Source organism: Meriones unguiculatus, chromosome 2 (genome assembly GCF_030254825.1).
Source record: "Meriones unguiculatus strain TT.TT164.6M chromosome 2, Bangor_MerUng_6.1, whole genome shotgun sequence".
Lineage (NCBI taxonomy): Eukaryota > Metazoa > Chordata > Mammalia > Rodentia > Muridae > Meriones > Meriones unguiculatus.
The window spans coordinates 26,063,891-26,083,282 of record NC_083350.1 but is presented as its reverse complement, the minus strand read 5'-3'; the positions used below and the strand labels follow the sequence as shown (position 1 = coordinate 26,083,282).

The following is a 19,392-nucleotide window of genomic DNA, read 5'->3' as shown; positions in this document are numbered from 1 at the left end:
TACTCTTTCACCTCCTGAGTGCCTCTGGGCAACTCTCTCCACCCAACACATACAGCCATTATCTGGCTCTACCCTCTACTTGGTCTGAGGAAGAACCTGCCATTTCTCACAGGAAAGCTGCTCCTCCGTGCATGTGACAAGACTTTGTTTCTGTTCCTCGTAAATCATATTTCCTTAGCTGCTCCAGGAGCCTCCAAGATTAAGAAAATTGCAGGAATAAACTCAAACTTCTTGCTGTGTCATGTCTGGGGCATTTGTTGTGCTATCCCACCTGTCTTGCTGTCTTTTCCCATCCTCCCAGAAGGTGACCTTCCTTTCAGTTCTCATGATCCCAAGACAAGCTCCATCTTGCCTTGGCAGCCTTTATGTCTTCTGTTCTTTCTACTTAGGATGCTCATCCTAGACTCAAAATCCCACTTTTTTTTCTAAGTTTCTTGTTTGTTTTTGTTTATTTGTTGGCACCTGGGCTTCACCTGTCCTTTTGGTTTTCATTGAAACCCCACTACATTTCACAGTCAGAGTTTGACGGGGGAACAGGGCTCTCTAACTTGCCTTTGAGGGTCTTATAGGTACCCATAGCAGCACGCCTTATTAAAACTGTCCACAAAGTTTGCGGGAACCATGCACATCGGGACTTCCAACATGTTCTGTCTTCTTGCCACCCCATCCCAGGCAAAAAAGCACTTACTTCTCTTTCTTTAAACCGGTCATGTTTTGCCACAGGCCTGGGAAGTTTTCAAACTGGTAAGTGTATATGAAGATGAGCACCAACATAGTGTAAATGACCACCGACATCCAGAAGTATTTCAGAATTTTCCTCCACCACTCGTAGTGCACCTGCGCGTCAGACATGGAAGGGCAAATGGAATGAGAAAATGAAAAAAAAATGGTTGGGAAAAAATGGCTCATATAGGTGTTCAGCTTAATAAAACCAGGCACTGCATATATAGAGGAACCTTGGAAATGTAGTCTTTTTTTTTGTCTTAGGTTTCTAAGGTTCTTTTTGGAGTTTCATTGTGTCAATGGTCCATCGTGTTTTTTGCTGTTTACAGGAAACTTCACCCATTTCAAAAATTCAATATTGTGTTCAGGGAGCAAAACTGTACAATAGTCAGTAGAGGACATCCCTCATACCTTAGAGGCATTCAAGAGTTCATCAGTTTCTGCTGAGAACACTTTCAAACCCTCATTTTCACATGCAATGAACTCTTGGTATTGTCATAGTTTTAGGTTTTCTGATAGAGGCCAAGAGGAAATATTTTACTGTTACTCTAGTATGTATTTTTGGACTCCCTTTTAACATCAGTTCAACTAAGTGTTTGGGGAGGCTAACTCATTTTAATGTCATTAGTTTATGGTACCAAAGCTCTTGCTGTATTACACACACACACACTCACTCGCTCACACTAAAAAATGCAGTTTTCTGATTCCAAAACCTGCAATACGAGCAAACTGAAGAATTCTCAATTACTTAAGATTATCTTTGCATTGCTCTTAAATTATTAAATGTTAAAATATGATCTAATTACAAAGATTGTTTTTTTTAATCAAGGCAGTTTGGAAAACATGAATTTTATCTCTAATTTTAAAGAATCTAAACTAAATGTCTAAAATAGTTCTAGTTTCAACTGTCATGGTTTTGAATTTTTAAGAGCCTAAGATATTCTTGATAGTGGATGTGTAACATCTAATGTGAAGCTCCACAGCTTCAGAATGGCTGTTTTAACTGGAGAGAAGCTCATTGAGATGTATAGACTTTGAGCCTTTTAAATACTGGTTGTGTGGCTTTCTTTCCCCGCTAGTTCTTTACAATTCAGTTTATTAATATAATTCAAGGCTTTGAACTACCAGCTATAGAATAAAGGATTGATATAGTTAATCCCCTAAAAGATTACTTTAAATATATTGCTATGGGATAGAGGCTATGAAAATTAACCCAATAGAAATTTTGAAGAGAAAGAGAGAGGGGGAGAGAGAGAAAGAGAGAACACATTCTTGACTTTAGGATCCTGAGCGCCATCAACCATTTTCTAGAACATGCCTGTCTCTCTGGAGAGAACTCACCTCTACTCACACCTCTACTGGGTCAGGTGTGAGAACTCACAGCTTGGGCACACGCTTACCTACCTGGTACAAGGCCACACAGAACAGGAACAGCACCATGTAGATGATTTTGTACATGACGATTTTCCCCTCAAAGCTGACGAAGAAGAACATGCCTCCGCAGACATAGATCCAGTACTTGATGAAAAGGGCCACCACAAGATTGCCCAGCACCTTCATGATGTCCTGGTCATCATCTTCCTCCACTTCCTCTTCCTTCTTCATCGAATGCCTTTCCTCCTTTACGTCCTCCTCTTCCTCTTCCTTCTCTATGGGCTCTCCTTCCACTTGTACATCATGGAGCTCCTCATCTTCAAAACAGAAGGCCATGTCATTACTCCCGACTACAGCCATGCTTTGGTTGTGGGCGACTTATGTGGACATGGAACAGTTTGTTTTCTGAGTTATTACATAATTTTTAGATGGCTCTAAAAAATAAGGCAACACTGACAACTAATTGATGGTTTTTATAACTTTCCTAACACAGAGTATATACAGGAATGTTTTATGCTGATCTCTCTGTCATACTTCTTACATTGTCAGTGTTGAGAGTCAGACAATATAAAGTTAAAGGTGCAACAATAACCAAAATCAAACTCTGGTGCCATCTCCAGTTCTAATTTGTTTCATGGTTATAGACAATATGGGCAGTATAAGAATGAGACTCAAAGCAACATGTCATTTAAAATATTGTCAAAGTCACCTGCATTGTCTTTCTGAAGCTAGCTAAATTTGAATAGTTTATTCAAGAAGCCAGTAGATTCTCAGAGCAAGGAGAGTAAAACTGGGGTTAGACTGTTTATGCCAAATTAACCACTCTGGGCTAATATTGAATAGTAAATCATTGTGTGGAATAGATATTCAAGCTCAGATAGACACGATTTCAGCCATATAGACTATTGTTGCTGAAACAAGACTCAATGACTAGGCTTAAGAACTAAACAAACAGTATTAGCGGATGCGTGTTTTCATCATTTAATGCCTTAGGGTTGCCAGCCCAGCTATTCTGTCCTGTGCTTACCTTTCATATGGTGCTACTTAATTTCTTTTAAACAAAGTTTATTTATTTTTATTTATTTTTATTTTTTTATTTGTGTTTGACAGAGAGAGGATGGTATGTGTGCATGAATGCAATTGTTAGCAGAGGCCAGAAGAGGGCAGGAGATCTCCTGGAGCTGGAGTGACAGACAGTTATGAGCTGTACTGAATGAAGTCAGGCTGTCTCCATCAGCACTATGCACTCTTCATCACTGAGCCTCATAACAAATCACTGAGTTTTCCCATACTTCTTCAATATCATCTAATCCATTCTACAAACAACGAACATACTTATTCATCTGCCTAGGGATTTTGTGAGCAATTTTTCCTTTATCTATACAGAAAGACCAAAGCTAAAGACACGATAATAAATCACCATGACACCCTTGCTCCCTCTCTCCCTTCTTTCATTCTTTTTTCCCCCATCTCCTTTTCTTTCCTATTTTGAAAAAGCCAAGAATTTAAATGTAAAAGGTTTGAGTTAATTCATTGGTTCAGATTCTCACTAGAAGACTAGAAGTATGCCTTTACAGAAATTTTCTCTTGTATTTAGTGTTGTCTTCCACTGGGGAATCACCTTTCTGAAAGTTAACACATTTTTTTTTAAAAGTTCCCTCTGGGTTCATGTGTGTACTCTAGAGGTTACCTGCTTTCTGCAGAGGCTAGAGTGGCATCAGATTTCCTGGAGGTGGAGTTACAGACAGTTGTGAGCAACCACATGGTGCTAAAAATTGACCTGTGTCCTACAGAAGAGCAGCCAGAGCTCTTAACCACCAAGCCACCACTGCAGTCCCCCGTACGTACCCTTTTCTTCAAGTTCTTGACTTCCAATTTTGACTTCAGACAGAAGTGCTTCCTTTTCCTGAAGAGCCTTTTGCTCTGTGAGGTGCTGCCTCAGGAGCAGCCAAAATGTGATGGTGAAGAGAATCTGAAAGTCAAGTAGATGAGATGGGATCAGCAAGCATGTGAGGTGCTTTCTCCCCGTGGTTGTGGGAGCACAGTATACATGTCTTTCTACTTATCAAACCCTTCGCATGTAAGCATCACCACATACTATGGTTATGTGTAGCACCGTCAAAGGCCTCAGGACGATAAGCAATTTCTATTGAACAGAAAACCAACTTCAGCCATTGGACTGACTTCCTCTTGACAGTCAAGCCCCGATAGAGTTCAATGTGTCTTGTATAACAGCTCTCTGACTCTTAAGTATTCCTTATTTTGAAGAATCACACAGGTAGGAGAAAGAATTTTTCATCCCAGAAAATACCAGCAAGTTCTTCATGTTCATCTTGCAACGGCTAAGAAAGAATTCCAAGCTCCTACAAGTCTCTGATGACCTTCTCTTGGGGCTGGGAAAAACTCCTGATTCAAGGAGCTCATTTCTCTAGAGAATATAGCACATAGTAGGACATTTCTTCTTTTTGGTAATAGAGTTATTGAAATATGGAGAAGGGATAGAGACCAGTGGTAAACTGGACGCTCGGTGTTTGTGAGGCTCTGCATTAGAGGCCAAGAATATCCAAGTGCTACTTAGTTGGCTTTAGCCAGCTTTCAGGGCTGCACAAGCATTGCTGCAATTTGTTTTCACATGTTTCCATTTCCCCACAAAGCAGCACAATTTCTGTCACTCCTTCATACATATATATATTATATATTATATAAATATTAGTTCTAGCCAATGACTAATTTACTTTTTGTCTGTACTTATCAACATAATGTGGACATTTTAAGTAGAGAGAATTATACAGTACCTACTCTTTTGTCAATGACTTATTTACTTAATATTTTTAAGGCTTCATCACAGTGTAGTACTTAGCACTTCATTCCTGTTTGCTTTTTTGTTAGGGAACAGTATCTCATTTTATAAAGATGGAAGCATTTGCTCATGTACGCATCAGTTGAGAACATTTAAATTGCCTTCTTGGCTACAATGAATAATATTACTACTGACATTCATATAAGTTTTCCCATGTCTCTCTGTTTTCACCTGTCTTGGATTGTTATGTAAACTTACAACTGGTACTGCTCATCTTGTGTGTGTCTGACATATGGAGAAACTGACTCATGTATATTTCCCAGTTGCTGGAGCAATTTCCATCCCCACCAGCACTGTGTGACGGCGCCAGTGTCTCCACAGCTCAGTTAACACTGGTCTGTCTTTGTTGATTCTGACCTTCTTAGTGGATGTGATATGATACCTTGTGGTTCAGAAAAGTTTTTCGGTAAATATTTATCAAAGAAATGAAAAAAAAAATAAAAGCTAAGAATGAGTTGGTTTCTTCTTGCATTATTCACTCACTTCCAAAGTCATCTATGCCAATTATCTTTTGCTTTCAACCGAAATCAGTACTAATAAATCCTGGTAAGCATGTAGAGACAAGTGAAAACAAGAACTGGAGGACTGGTGGTTCAGAAATCCGGCATTATAATTTTGGAAGTCTATACTAAATGAACCATAGCCGAAAACTGAGAAAACTTGTTTCATTAACATGTAGTCAGAGGTTAGAAATAACTAGGAGCATATGGGGCTTTTCCTGAAGGAAATAATTTGAGATTGTCTAGGAGCAAGAGCCAGACTTTGACAATTCTCCAGACTGCTTCAGTCCTACTGTTCTGAGGGGTACATCTTTTTGAGGTCAAAAGCCACATTCTTTTCTTCCTCATTTTGTGTCATGCTAATTCCCAGGTATTATCTAGGTGATATGTTGTTTGTCAGTAACATTTATTTATTTATTTATTTATTTATTTATTTATTCACTTGCTTAGCTATTTAGCAGAACTGATGATTGAACCCAAGGCTGAGTATGCCCTCTCCATTTGACCTGTACTCAACTCTGTCATCAATTTTTATTTTGAGACAAGGTCTCACCAAGGTGCTCAAACTGACTTTGAACTTATTCTGTAGCCCCAGAAGACTTTGAATCTGAGATCCATGTGCCTCAGCCTCCTGAACTGGCAGGACTACAGACCTGTGCTCCTGACTTGGTATGCATGTGCCGTCATCTCATTATGGTGGAGATTTTGTGAGCCCAGAATTATCTAGAAGGAGAACTTTGTCTCCAACAGTATGTTTCAAAAAGGTCATGAATTTATTTCTAAAATAACATATTTTCCAAGAACTAATAATTTTAGAACAGACAGTATTTAATCCTACGGATTAGTCGAAAGAACTGTTTTGTTTTTTTTCCCGAATATCTCTCTGCTGTTCTGGGTCAAGCCACAGTAACTGAAAAGGTGGAGTTTGAATTTTGTCCCATACAAAAAGACTAGACAGTTGTGTTGTCTAATAGAGGTAAGCTGTGAGTGGCAGCACTATGAGGAGTTCATCAGAGGGCACATCTGGGCAGAAGAGCCGTGGTGGGACAGGCCTTGGAGCTGCTCTAACGAATGAGATTTTCATGGTCCATTACATAGAGGGTCATCGACATTCACCTTTTAACACCAATTCAAAAAGTCTGCTCTGAGGACCCATCTTCTGCTTAGCCTACTCACTAAGTAAATGTCCCAAGTGTATCAGCCATGAGGATGGGGGATGCCCAGACACCTGTAAATCGTGGCTTCAAGAAAGAGACTCTTTCACCTTATATGATTGTGGGTTTTTGTTTGTTTGTTTGTTTGTTTTGAGATATGAAGTTTCCTGTTTGTCTAGTGAAGAAAAACAATTGAAGGTTCATTCAAAATATGTGCTGATTTTTTGTTGTTGTTGTCTTAATGTCTTCAACATGTAGAGAATGCATGTTTGGACTTTGTTCATAAAACAGATAGAAAGTTGTCATTGTAATCTTCTGAAATCAAAGCCATTAAAATGGTTCAAGAAAATAAATAGGTGATGAAATGATTGCAGGTTCTTGCCTCAGGTGAAGACAAGTTAAAACAGAATAAATAAAAAAAAGCAGGTGTCATAATTTCTGCTGCTAAAAAATGCTTTTAGAATATATTAGGAAAGGTTTTGCCCATAGTAAATTGTTACCTGTAACAGCACCTGCAAAGAAGCTGATTTTTTCAAGCTGTTAACCTGTCAAAACAACTCTACAGTTCCTCCATGTATTTTATGCTGCACTTCCTATTTCACATCGCATAATCCCATTTCTACATCTAATTACTGATACAGGAAGAACTTAAAGTAATACAATTGATGCTGTAAAGGATTTACTAATAAACTCACTTAGGAAATACTAAGTTACAGAGATCATATCTAATGACTACTACATTTCAACTTACAAAAACTGTATTCTATGATTTTTTTTTTCTTTTTGAGTAGAGAGACTGTGGTTTCTAAGGCAAACCAAAAGCATGGTATCAGGCATGTTGACTGTGCCAGACTTGATGGGCTTTTGATCTCCGCTCTCTGGGAGGCTGAAGCAGGATTTTAAATTCAAGTCCTGCTTGGGCTCCAAAGTGAGTTCGGCCTAAACTTGGCAATGGTAGAACTCAGTCACAAAAAAAAAAAAAAAAAAAAAAAAAAAAAGCAAAAACAAATAAAAACAAAACAAAACACGAAGGCCAGCAATGTTGCACAATGGTGGGATGGTGAGCTCCTTGGGGTCATTCCTCAGTTCTGAATGCTAGGAGAGGTGTCCAAGTGAGTTAGTGTGTTTCTAGATCTGTGATATTTCTATGTCAAAGTCATTCAGGGGCTACTTCCATGAAGACTTGCTTGCTATGATTACGCTCATTATTGCTTTTCTTTCTTTCCTGTTTTCTTGTCCGTTTACCTTTGAAGCAAGTTCTCCTGGCTCTTTCTTTTCTAGAAATCCAGGGACCTTCTTAATTTCTGGAAGCTCAAAGCTCCATATGTATTGCAACACCAGCAGCAGATTTGCATAGACAACCATGAAAGGCGAGCTGATCATGGCATATTTCCTCCTGTTGCGAATCATCCACAGTGTGCATGACCAAATCAGCAGCACAAACGTCAGCCAGCTGTGGTAGGTGATGCTCCAGGCCTGCAGAGCCAGGGGACAAAGGACAGCGGTCAGTACAACAGGCTCCGAGAGTCCCAAGTTATCTGCACACAGAAAGGTAGCAGCATTGAGAGGAAGAGAGACTTGTGGGTGGATAAAAGCCTGTGGTGGGGGAGGGGAGAAAGGAAGTGGAGAGGGATGAACATGGCATTGGCTCTGTGCTTGCTTTAGGGAAGAGTCAAAGGCCTTTTACTCAAAATGTTACTTTGAAATAAAAAGTAAAAACTATTTTTTGAAAAATATGTTTGGTTTTTTTGTTTGTTCAAGACAGGGTTTCTCTGTGTAGCCCTGGCTGTCCTGGACTTGCTTTGTAGACCTTTGTAGACCAGGCTGGCCTTGAACTCACGAGATCCGCCTGCCTCTGTCTCCCTGAATGCTGGGATTACAGGCGTGCATCACCACCCCCAGCTTACTTTGCACTATTAAAGCAAATTTATTTTCCCAATATGTGGAGCTGGAGGTTAGTTATGGTCATGATGAGTGTGGGCTGTAGCTGGGTGAGAAACGGGAATTTTGAGGGTCAGAAATTGAGATCAAGACATGATAGAAATTAGAAATTTTGCAGGAAGCAACTGCACGTTAGGCATCTGAACACGGAACAATGAGGGCAAGTTAACAAAGGCCAGCCTCAGTTTCCAGCCTAGAAGGACAAATTAGGGGTCAGATCCTTCAGACCAGTGATGCATTTTCCTTGTTGCCACTAAGTTCTCAGAGACTGAGAAGTGTTGTCTCCATGACAGCTGGCAGAACAACCTGCCAATCAGACTCATGGGTGTCATTAACTCCAGGAAACCTGCTGCCTAACTCCATACTCTCTCATCCTGCATTCCTTTGTGAAAAGATCCTTTGAAATGTGTTCTGGGTACGGCTGGGGCTAAATGAAGTCAGTCTGGCTCCCTGGCTGAGAGGCTTGGGGTGTGCACCTCCTGTGCTCTGGAGCCTGCTGCAAGTACTCACCATCATGGCGATGAGGGCACATATGTAACTCTGCTTCATGATGAACTGGAACACGGCGACCATGGCGTGAATTCTCACGCTCCTCTTCTCCTCCTGGCTCCCTTCCCCTTCTGAGTCTTCCCTCCTGCTCTCTTCTTCGTCTTTCTTTTCTGGGTAGACAGACACCTTATATGACTAAGTGTGCATGTGGCTGACACCTGTCACAACAGGAGCCTCCACACTCCATCACATGTGTGATTTGGGGCAGAGTCTTCCGATTTAGGAATACAGCCTCTGGACAGAAGCAATGAGTTCTGCTTGCTGAGGTTAATGGCCTAAGAATGCTGAGAAGAAAGTCTCCACTGAAGAGTGCAGGGGATCCCTCCAAGATTGTCTTCAGAGATTCCACCCTGTGGTATTCATGACTTTGTCTACCTTGCCCTTGAACAGAACACTCTTAAAGTGATGGACTGTCACTTCCCAGATTTAGGATTCTTTTGTTTGTTTTGTTTTTAGTTTTTTTGTTGTTGTTTTTGGGGTTTTGTTTTTGTTGGTGCTGGCCAGTGGATCTAGGGATCATTGTAAGCTAGGCAAATGTGTATTACTGAGCTACACTCCCAGCCCAACCATATCTGGTTTAAAAGGAATATGGCTTTCACCTCAGGCATCTTCTCTTAACCAACTGCTCTCTTGCTTTAGAGAGAAGCCAGTTACTATGTTGTGACTTCTCCAGTGGAGATATTGAGCTAGCCAGGAGCTAATATGTCTGGCTGGCCATCAGCTGGCCATCAGTTGGAGTGTCAGGGCAGCTAACAGCTCTCCAGCGAGATTAAAAGAAGATTCTGCCTCAGGCAAGCTTTCAGAGCAGATGGTAACCTTAGTTAGCCATAGAATGACCAGAACCTGACTGGATCTAAAGCCAGAAGATCTAGCCTTGTCACTCCAGATACCTGACCCAGAGAAACTATAGGACCAAATATTGATCTGTGTCAGTGAGAGTCAGATGTTTCTTTTGACTTTCTTGCTTAAAATTAAAAAAAAAGCATATTAATAAGTAGGAACAGAGTTGGCACCGTACGATGAGGGCAAACCACTCACGGTGATTACAAGTTTCTTCTCCATAGGGCGCAGTCAGGCTTTTTGGGCAAAAGTCCAGCATCTCTAATTTCTCCAACATTACAGGTGGATGAGCTTAGGGTTTGTGGTCAAATTCACGGATCATGCCCAGAGATGGAAAGGATAAATCAAATGGACCTGAGAATTACTCTTTGTATCTTGTGCATGTGTCTGTGTGTGTACATGTGTATGTGTGTGTGTATGTAAAGTGTAGATGATAATCACTTCTCTGACTGGACCTTCACAGGCCTAGTTGTCAGCGTTGGCCACTCTCCTGTGTGGTCCTTTCGAACATTTGTCGCACGTTTCTAGAACCTGAGTTTGTATTCCCTGGCAGACATTGGCTCTCACCAGGTTTCTCCCGTACTGAATACTTGTGGTTCTGATATACATTTTCTTCTTAAAATTTAGAATAGCATTCTAGAGGTATCTACAAATTTCAGCATGTAGTTCTGTGACTCTTGTTCTGGGCTATCCAGAGAGAGCGTCTGAGGTCACCAAGCAACCAGCTCCATGGAGTCTTCTGTAAGTGGCCTCTGACCTCTGCTGTAGTGGTTGCTTAGGGAAAGTTGTTTTCTCTGCTCTCTCCTCCCTCTCCCTGCTTCAGGCAACATCTGTCCCCTTTCTCTGTGCCGCACCTTTAAAATATCTGTTAGTGGGTCCTGTGCCAACGTTCCAAGACTCTCTGTCTAATACCTGGCTCCCCTCAGCAGGGCTGGGGGATATCACCCCGCCTTTTCCTATTTTTAATGGACTCCAAAGAGCATCCTCTTAAAAAAGACTCTTAAAATATTAACCAGATGGACACACATCTACGTACGCATCTGTACACAAACACATGCGCAAAGGTTTAATGCTAGAAAAAGTTAACACGCTGCCAGGTGAAACTGCTCACCAATCCCAGTACTTGGGAGGTTCAGGCAAGGGATCTACTATAGGCCTGAGGTCAGCCTGGTCTGCATCCAGGCCAGGCAGGACTGCCCACTTCCGGGGTGGGGCAATACCTGAGGACTCCTCCGAGGGCTCCCACCGGTACTGCGGAGTGGTGTACAGGTCAGTCTTGGCGGGGCCATTCTCTACAGGCAGACTGGGGTGGATGGTGTGATAGTCCACGGGGTTGCCATTCACCGTCACCAGCAGGCCCTGCCAAGGGAGCAGAAAAGGCAACAGCGGTGATTGCAGCCTGGCCTCCCCGCAGGCGGTCCTCTTCCTTCCCAAACAGCATGCACAACCCAGGATGCAAAGCTGGCTGGAGGCTGAACCGTTTAATGCATCCCCAAGTATTTTCATCAAGGTGGGTCCACACGCTCTCTCCAAATTCGGTCTCCACAGACTTCCGACAGTAACGTGCATACCCAATCTCTCCGCACTCCCGCTACAGATCGTGTGGTAGTCGCTGTCCTCGCTATAAACACAATTCCTGAGAAAGGCTGGGCCCTTCCTGATCAAGGTTCCCTTTCTCTGCTGCACACCTTTCGGCTATGTGGCTATGAGGTCCTTCATACCTTCCCAGGTATCCACGCTGGTCTTAATCCAGACCTCACTTGCTTTACACAGGACTAAGCAAATGCTCTCCAGGTCTCAGGTAAGACATCCCAACTGCAGGGCTGCAGTTCAGTAAGTGCAAATACCTGGGTATTCCTTTCCTCCCATCTCCCTGGCATTACGTACTTGAGATATATATACATTCAGGCATCAGGTTAACTTAATATAAATATATATTATATTATATATTATATAAAAATATATATTATATATAAATAATATAAGTTATTATTTATATAATAATTAGCACAGCTTCAGATGAAAATGTTTTCAAGACAGACCAATAGGAATAGAGATGACAACTCAGTCAGTGAGGTGCTTGCTTTCCAAGACCTGAATTTGATTCTGACCACATATGCAAAGAGAGCCAGACATGCTGGCATGGCCTGTAGTCTCAGAGCTAGGGAGACAGAGACAGCCAGCCACCACAGACAAAAGAGAGTTCCAGGCTAGTGAGAGACACTGTCTTAAAATACAGCGGGGGGGGGGGGGCATTTCCTGAGGAACAGCACCCAGGGCTGTCCTCTGGCTTCCATTCTCTCTTCTCTCTCTCTCTCTCTCTCTCTCTCTCTCTCTCTCTCTCTCTCTCTCACACACACACACACACACACACACACACACACTTACACACGTGCACATTTACCTACATACCCACATGCGTGCACACACACACACACACACACATATACACACACACATGTTCCCCACATTCACAAACAAGTACACACATGTACACATATACATACATACACACAAAAAGAACAATGCTCCAAACAGGGCCTTTTTCAAAGTATGCATGTGTTTTGTATGTTATATTCAATCTCATATCCCATGAGTCAAATTTTCAGTGTAATACAGCTGATACAATTTCTGAAAGAATTTACAGGCAATTTATAGAGTTTCTAGATAATTCAAACACACTCAAATGTTCTAACTCCACTTGTCACCTTGGAGTCACTTACACAAGCATAAATGACAATTCTAAGGATATACTAACATCAGATGGTTTGTAGTCATCTTGGGTCATGGATAAAAGCTGCAAAAAGCAAGGCAGGACAGCGTGTTAATTGGTGAGCGAGAAGCAGTTTAAAGTACATCTCCATCTGTACACTTCTCTATACATAAGCCCAGCCTCTAACTAGCTGCATTCTAGTATGTTAGAAGTCTCATGCCAAAACACAGCCGACCACTGAACTGGATGCCAGTGCTTATCAGAACCATTTTCCAACTCTGATGTTCACGTATACAGACAAGCGATCATAAGCTATGAGATTACAAACACCTTTGCGGACACAGTGAGCTTCGGCCTTACAGTGACTTTAGCACACTCCGTGTTTCTCATCAGGACCTTGCCAGACTTTGTATACGACATTCTATTCAGATGTCCTGCTCTGCTGTGCAGAATGTTAAAAGGGAACATAATTCAAGCTGAACATTTGAGAAAACTGACTTAGTCATGTGCTGCTTAATGACGAGGCACATTTCCGAAGACTGTAATTACGCTAAGCTCAAAGTGTAATTCCCAGACTGTAGGGCGTAGCCTACCTCTCCTAAGCTACAAACTTCACAGCATGCTAGCACACTCAAGACTGTCCCAGGTGGAAACTCAAAGATCATTTATACATCGAAAAGTAGAAAGGGTGTTGCAGAAAGATGGTATAAAAGGCAAGCGAAATCCACCTTCAAGGGGCTCTTGCCATGGGTGGAGCTTGGAGGCCTAGAGATGGGTCTGAGGAAGTCAGCCAGGAGTCTAAGCGGGTGCGATGGCCAAGCGTGTGATTGCACCTCTTGTGGAACCTACAGACACGGCACACTTAGGCTGCTCTAGAGAGATTTCAACAGCGTGACCCTAACACTTGAACCGCGTTTTGTGCTGTGATACTGTCATCCTATGTCACAGGCTGTAAGAAGTCCCGAGGTCACTGTAATCTTACGGGACCAATGTCCAGGACATGGATCATGCTCACGTTTTATTTGGCTCCTGTTCACCCTGGTTCATCGGGGATGTTCTTAGGAGAAGCTGGCTTTTATTTTGTTTTCTGTGTGTGCCCAGCCTTGATGGTGGTGTGCTGGTGGGTGGTGGTGGTGGTGATGGTATGGTTGTTGTTGGTGGTGGTTATGGTGAATTTTGTGGTGGTTGTTGTTTGTGGTGGGGTAGTGGGTGGTGGTGGCGATCATGGTGTGGTGGTGGTTGTTGGTGATGGTGATGGTGATGGTGATGGTGTGGTGGAGTGGTGAGGAATGGGGGAGTGGCTCTGCAATCATTACTATGTATTCTGGTCTCGGCTTTGCTTTGCACTCGGCACCATGACTTCTTAGCCATTAGGCAAAGATTTTCAACATTTCAACAGAAATAGTTGTAACCTTTTCTTCACTGACAGGGTCTTGGGACCCTCTGAGCTCCATGGGACTTAATTTGCATGTGGTTGAACTAAACTGTCACTACGACTTGGTGAAATGGGCAAGATAACACCTGGGGAAACAAGGGGAAACCCTCAGGTATCATCATGTCCCATCATGCACCACGCCTGTGCAACGAAGCACTCCACCTACCCTGTGGTGCATCCCACTTGCTCCAAGGTTCTGTCCCTCCTCACAGGAGCTCCCCCATTTCCCAGCCCCCTCTAAGCACAAGACAGTGACATTGACAACAGGGCTGTGTGTCTCGAAGAAACTCATCTGCCATTGAATGTATCAGCCTCCTCGGTTCTCTAAAAGGCTGGGTGTAACTTGCTGGCCCCGTCCAGGACACGAACATTGCAAAGAGACTCTTGAGTTGGTACAGCACCAGCCAGAATTAATTCAAGATGACTGGCAGTAGTGATAAATTACGTATAGCTTACACACTGCAGGACCTACATGAGCCAACACTTTCCCTGCCGGAGCCTGAAAAGTAAAAGGCCCATAGCTGCACGCAGGCCTTCCCTGGGCCTTCCTGGTCAGTTACGGAGTTACCACTGCGATCAACTACTCATCACAGGTACCAACTCTGCCATAGTGTGGTCCACCCTGAAGCTATCCTCTCAGTGCCAACAGTTTATTTACTAATTTTTGTTTTAAATATTTTAATTGTTTTTTTAAAAAAAGTCAGGGTTTATTTATTTTTAAGATTCCTGTCCAAGTGATGGAGATATAAAATTGTTCTCTTCTGGGATCTGGTGGGAACCCTCTGGCTCTGACAAAGGGTTCTGGAAGTAGCCACTTAAATCAAATTATTTCTGTAAGCCAGAAGCAGCGTGAGCTGAGCACTAGCATTAAATCCCACATTCAACAACAAAGCACAGACTTGAAGGATTTGCAGTGCCTTACTTTTCTCTCATCTGTTGGGTAATGGGTTGCATACCACAGGCTCCGCCTCCTCTCTGCTGTGTTCTGATTGGAGCTGCAGTCCAGGACGCCCTCATCTTCCTTCGCCATCTCATCCTGCACCTGAAACACAGAATCATGGGAGCAGCTGCATTTCCTAAGGCAGAGCTGCAAACCATTGCATTTGTCCCATGTGTTCAAGTTAGGGTGTGGCATAGGTGGGATTTGATCAAGACTCCATCATCCACTGCCTCCTTCAGATGACCCACCATTACGGTATGCTTTCTGATTCTGCTAAAGCTTCACATGTTAAGTATCCATGACTTCTCCGTGTATATTCTAAACTGCACCAGAAAATAGCCCTATCTCTGGTTCTTAGGGCAAGCCCTTCTGAAAAAGCACACAGTTAACAGTGGAAGCCACTCACTGGTGAGTCTTTCATTAAAGCTCCTTCTTAAGCCAGGATTTTGTTTTGTAGCCCAGGCTGGCCTTAAAGTCACAGTTCTCTGGACTCAGCCTCCAGAGTGCTGGGGTGCAGGAGCACAGACGTGTGTCACAATGCCCAGAAAAATGATAGTTAGTAAAGACAGATTCGTCTGGAGCTGTCACAGGGTGACAAGGAAGAGAATGCCCTGAATGAACCTGGATGCCTTTCCAACAAAAGTGTTCCCTTAAAAAGAGAGCTAGTCAGGGTGATGTGTGGATTTGGACTCACTGCCTAGCCTTAGCTCCAGTGTGTTGCAGAGTACCCAAAGGAAGGATCCTACCTCCCAGAGGCCAGGTAACAGCCACGTAGACATAGCCCCACTTTATGAGGAGCCAACCTAGTCGTTTTTCACTTCACAATGACTGGAAGTGCTAATGCATTCAGTACAAATGGCGCTCTAACTTACAATAACCCACTGCTAAAGGTAAACTCTCACAGATGTTCTGTTTGTTCTGTTTTGTTTAACATTCAAGGTACTATCATTAGTGGTGCATAATATTCCACACTACTCTGAGAAGTCCTTACAATATGTGGCTTTGGAAATTGCGGGGTGAGTATTCTGCGTATGTCCAAAGTAGGTCATCATAGCTTATTATTGCATTGTAAAGACATTCTTGACTGAAGAGTATTTTCAATTTATGATGGGTTCTTTGAGACCTAACCCTATTGCTGGATGAGCAGCATCCTTCTGGTATGTAACTCTTGCTATGCTCTCCCTTCCTCTTCCTACCCACCCCCTATTCCATGTTTAATAGACCTTCACCTCAGCATTTGACAGCTATCACAGTTGATAGCTGGCACTCTTCACCGAATGAGCCAGAGCTTCTGAAACTATGGTGCGATTAATCTCTTGTCTTCTTACATCACTTCAATAAGAAACTTTTTGGCCTTGGCCCATAGAAATTGCAGATTGAAATGTTTGGTGCTTGTTCTAAGGGCCGTGTTCCCCTTGCCCCTGCAGATGCTGGCTTGAATGCCGATGTTGCCTGCAGAGCCTATAGCTCAGATTGCCTTTCCAGCTTTCTCTACCTTCCCAAATCCAGAGATGGTCCCTGACGTTAACACCAGAGTATCACACAAACCTGAGGAAAGCACAGGCTGTCACCAAGTTACTGCATTTCCTTGGTGGCTACATGGAATGCCATGGGGTTCCATGTAGCTTTGCTGGAAGGTCTTAATTTCTGTAATGTACATGACATTGGTCAGAAGTAGTTCCCCTCATACAATTTAAGTGTTAACATAAAAATGTTATAGATGATGTGTATATATACATATATACATACTCATGTGTTTGTGGAAGAAGCTAACATAATACAAAATCTTAAAGGATTTTATTAGTATGGTCCATCTTAAAAAAGGAATTGGAGAAAGGTGTAACACAAGATGATTATTTCCTTCTGACCTCATAAAATAATTTGTTTCTTTGGATCCATCACTTGTGCCCTAACAGGAAGACATCCACACAAATGGAGTTAACAAGGATGAGATCGGAGACCCTTGTTTTAATTACTGCCGCTCTCTATGTGACAGGATAGCAGAGTTCCATGCAGCAGGGAGACAGATTCTCATTTCTTTCTGCAGGTGGCGGTTCTGCCAGGGATAGAAGGAAGCACGTGCCTCACCCAGTTTCACAGACACTGTTTAATTTGAATTGCATTTACTTTGTGGGAGCTGTTTCCTTTCCCATTGTAGAATGTATAGCTTCAATGAGTATGGGCCTTGTCTACTGTTGTCTTACTTCATATTGGCCCCTAAATTAGTGCATTACACACTCGACCTTTAAGATGTGTCTCCTGAAAGTGGTACTATGTAGTTCTAGCACATTCAGTGAGAATGAAAGGAGGAAAGAGAAAAGTGTAAACTGCTCCCAGGCCCAAGACTAGTAGTAATTCCAAGGAGGTTGCATCTTGGCCTCCGTTCAGCACACATGAGCAGTGCCCCCTGCAGGTGGAAAGGAGAAAGGCATCTCTTCTGTGCAGAGATCCCCTGCCTTACAACAGATTGTCCATCCATCTAGGAGACATGAGAAGACAGAGAACCCAGAAGAAAGGGAAACTGCACAAGCACTGATCTTCTTGTCCAAAGCTCCATGTCCTCGGTTAGTATTCCTATAGTGGACAAGCTAGAGTGCCATGCTTAAGGGGAATGTCCCAATCCCCATGCCTCACAGTGGAAGCCATGGGCACCAACCAGTGGGAGCTAAACTTCTATGACGGCTTTCATCCTCAGAGGCCTGGGTGTCAGAGAACACTGGTGTGAAGGCTCGTATAGTCTCTAAGACTAATTTTGCTGCCAAAAGTGGGCTTGAGTCCAATCTCTACCATTCAGTGAGTGTGTGACGTCTGAACACTTCTCTCCCATGTTTCATTTCCCTTACTGTGCTATGAGACAAGCACAGTGCTCATGTTTTAGCTATGTAATGGGTGGAGAGAAGGACATAGAAAAATAGCCAGCATACTGCCTGTTGGTTTAGTGAGCAGCAAGTAAAACCTAATCTTTCATTATTGTTATCAACTGCCACTTGTAGCAGCACACACTGGTGAGGACGGGGAGCTGGCCTCTCTTCAGATAGGACTTGCAGTCACTCAATACTTGTAGAATTGCACCAGTGTGTGTAAAACACAACTCTTTGCTGAAATGAGTATTAAGTGGACGGACGGCGGTGACAACGATGTCTCCCCGAGATTCTAGGTACTTTGCAGATACAATTAGGAAATGTTTCTAGATCCTTACAAGAGGCTCTTGCAGCCAGATGCGGATCAGCGTGGCCAAGGTGTAGTACATCACCAGCAGGAGGATGGGGTTGGCGTGGTGATACCAGGACAGTTCTGGGTTTACTATGATCTTCCAGGTGCTGGAGCAGTCTGTTTGGATAACGGATTTGATCCCAAACAACCTATTCAAAAACAAAGAAATGTGGACAGCTGTAATCAACTGTGACAAGTTAACACATTCGAGAATAGATACGTGGCTACACAATTGCATAATACATATCTGAGACATATAACATACGTGCACAATTATAAGTTAGCTAGTAGGAGGGAGAAAAGAAATCTAAGGAGCCGTTAGGATTTTGCCAGGGTGAGAGGCTGAGGTGGGGAGAAGCTCAGAAATGATGAAGTTAGGTCAAAGACTCCATCTTACGACTTGATATTACCCAGCCTCATTGTCTATCTCCTTGGGACCCATAGGGCTTCAGATGTCTCCAAAGCGCTATTTTCCTTATGCTTCGCAACTATTTTATTGGTATCATAATTTGAATTTTTATTACCGTTACTGTGTTGGCTTGTTTCTCTGCCAGTTAAATTTTAAGTTCTTCTGAACAGGGAATGTATCTTGTCATCCTGCCTTCACGATATACCCAGTAGAGAAATGGGTTTATGTGCAGGCATATTTAACTGAACCAAGGACACCAAGAATTGGGGAATCACAGTTATAATTGGAGTGGACACTAAAGGGTGGCAATATTCCTGCTAAAAAAGAAAGGGAGGAAACTGGAGAGATAACCCAGCAGATGGGATCACTGTTCATCTTCCAGAGGACCTAGGCTCAATTCCTAACATCCAGGTGACAGCTCCCAACCCTTTGTAACTCCAGTTCCAGGAGATTCACTGTCCTCTTCTGGCCTCCATGGCCACTGCATGCATGTGGTGCACACACATACATGCAGTAAAATACCCATACATGTAAAACAAAACTTTAAAGGGGGCGAAGAAAGAAAGGAAGAGAAGAAGGGAGGAAGGGAGGATGGAGTTTTAAGAATTGAAAATACCATTTCCCAAGATATGCCTTTGTTGCTTAGAGCCTACCTTTGTCACATGCGAGCATGTATGCGAATTTGACACCAGCATTAGTCACAGGATCTCCATGTTGGTTCAAAATGCAGATTGCACTAAA

General features: G+C 42.8%; 1 protein-coding gene across 4 annotated transcripts in view; it reads right to left on the bottom strand.

Moving 5' to 3' along the window:
- Nucleotides 1-19,392, bottom strand: part of Piezo2 (piezo type mechanosensitive ion channel component 2) — a 358,636-nt gene that overhangs the window by 83,006 nt on the left and 256,238 nt on the right. For all 4 annotated transcript variants that reach the window (XM_060377179.1, XM_060377181.1, XM_060377180.1 and 1 more), the window contains exons 8-16: nucleotides 18,229-18,391; nucleotides 15,012-15,131; nucleotides 12,700-12,738; nucleotides 11,162-11,300; nucleotides 9,063-9,211; nucleotides 7,857-8,087; nucleotides 3,946-4,069; nucleotides 2,128-2,414; nucleotides 689-837 (exon numbers count right to left, since the gene is read on the bottom strand). In XM_060377179.1, the coding sequence (XP_060233162.1) occupies nucleotides 689-837; nucleotides 2,128-2,414; nucleotides 3,946-4,069; nucleotides 7,857-8,087; nucleotides 9,063-9,211; nucleotides 11,162-11,300; nucleotides 12,700-12,738; nucleotides 15,012-15,131; nucleotides 18,229-18,391 (1,401 nt within the window). The remainder of the gene's footprint in view (nucleotides 1-688; nucleotides 838-2,127; nucleotides 2,415-3,945; nucleotides 4,070-7,856; nucleotides 8,088-9,062; nucleotides 9,212-11,161; nucleotides 11,301-12,699; nucleotides 12,739-15,011; nucleotides 15,132-18,228; nucleotides 18,392-19,392) is intronic.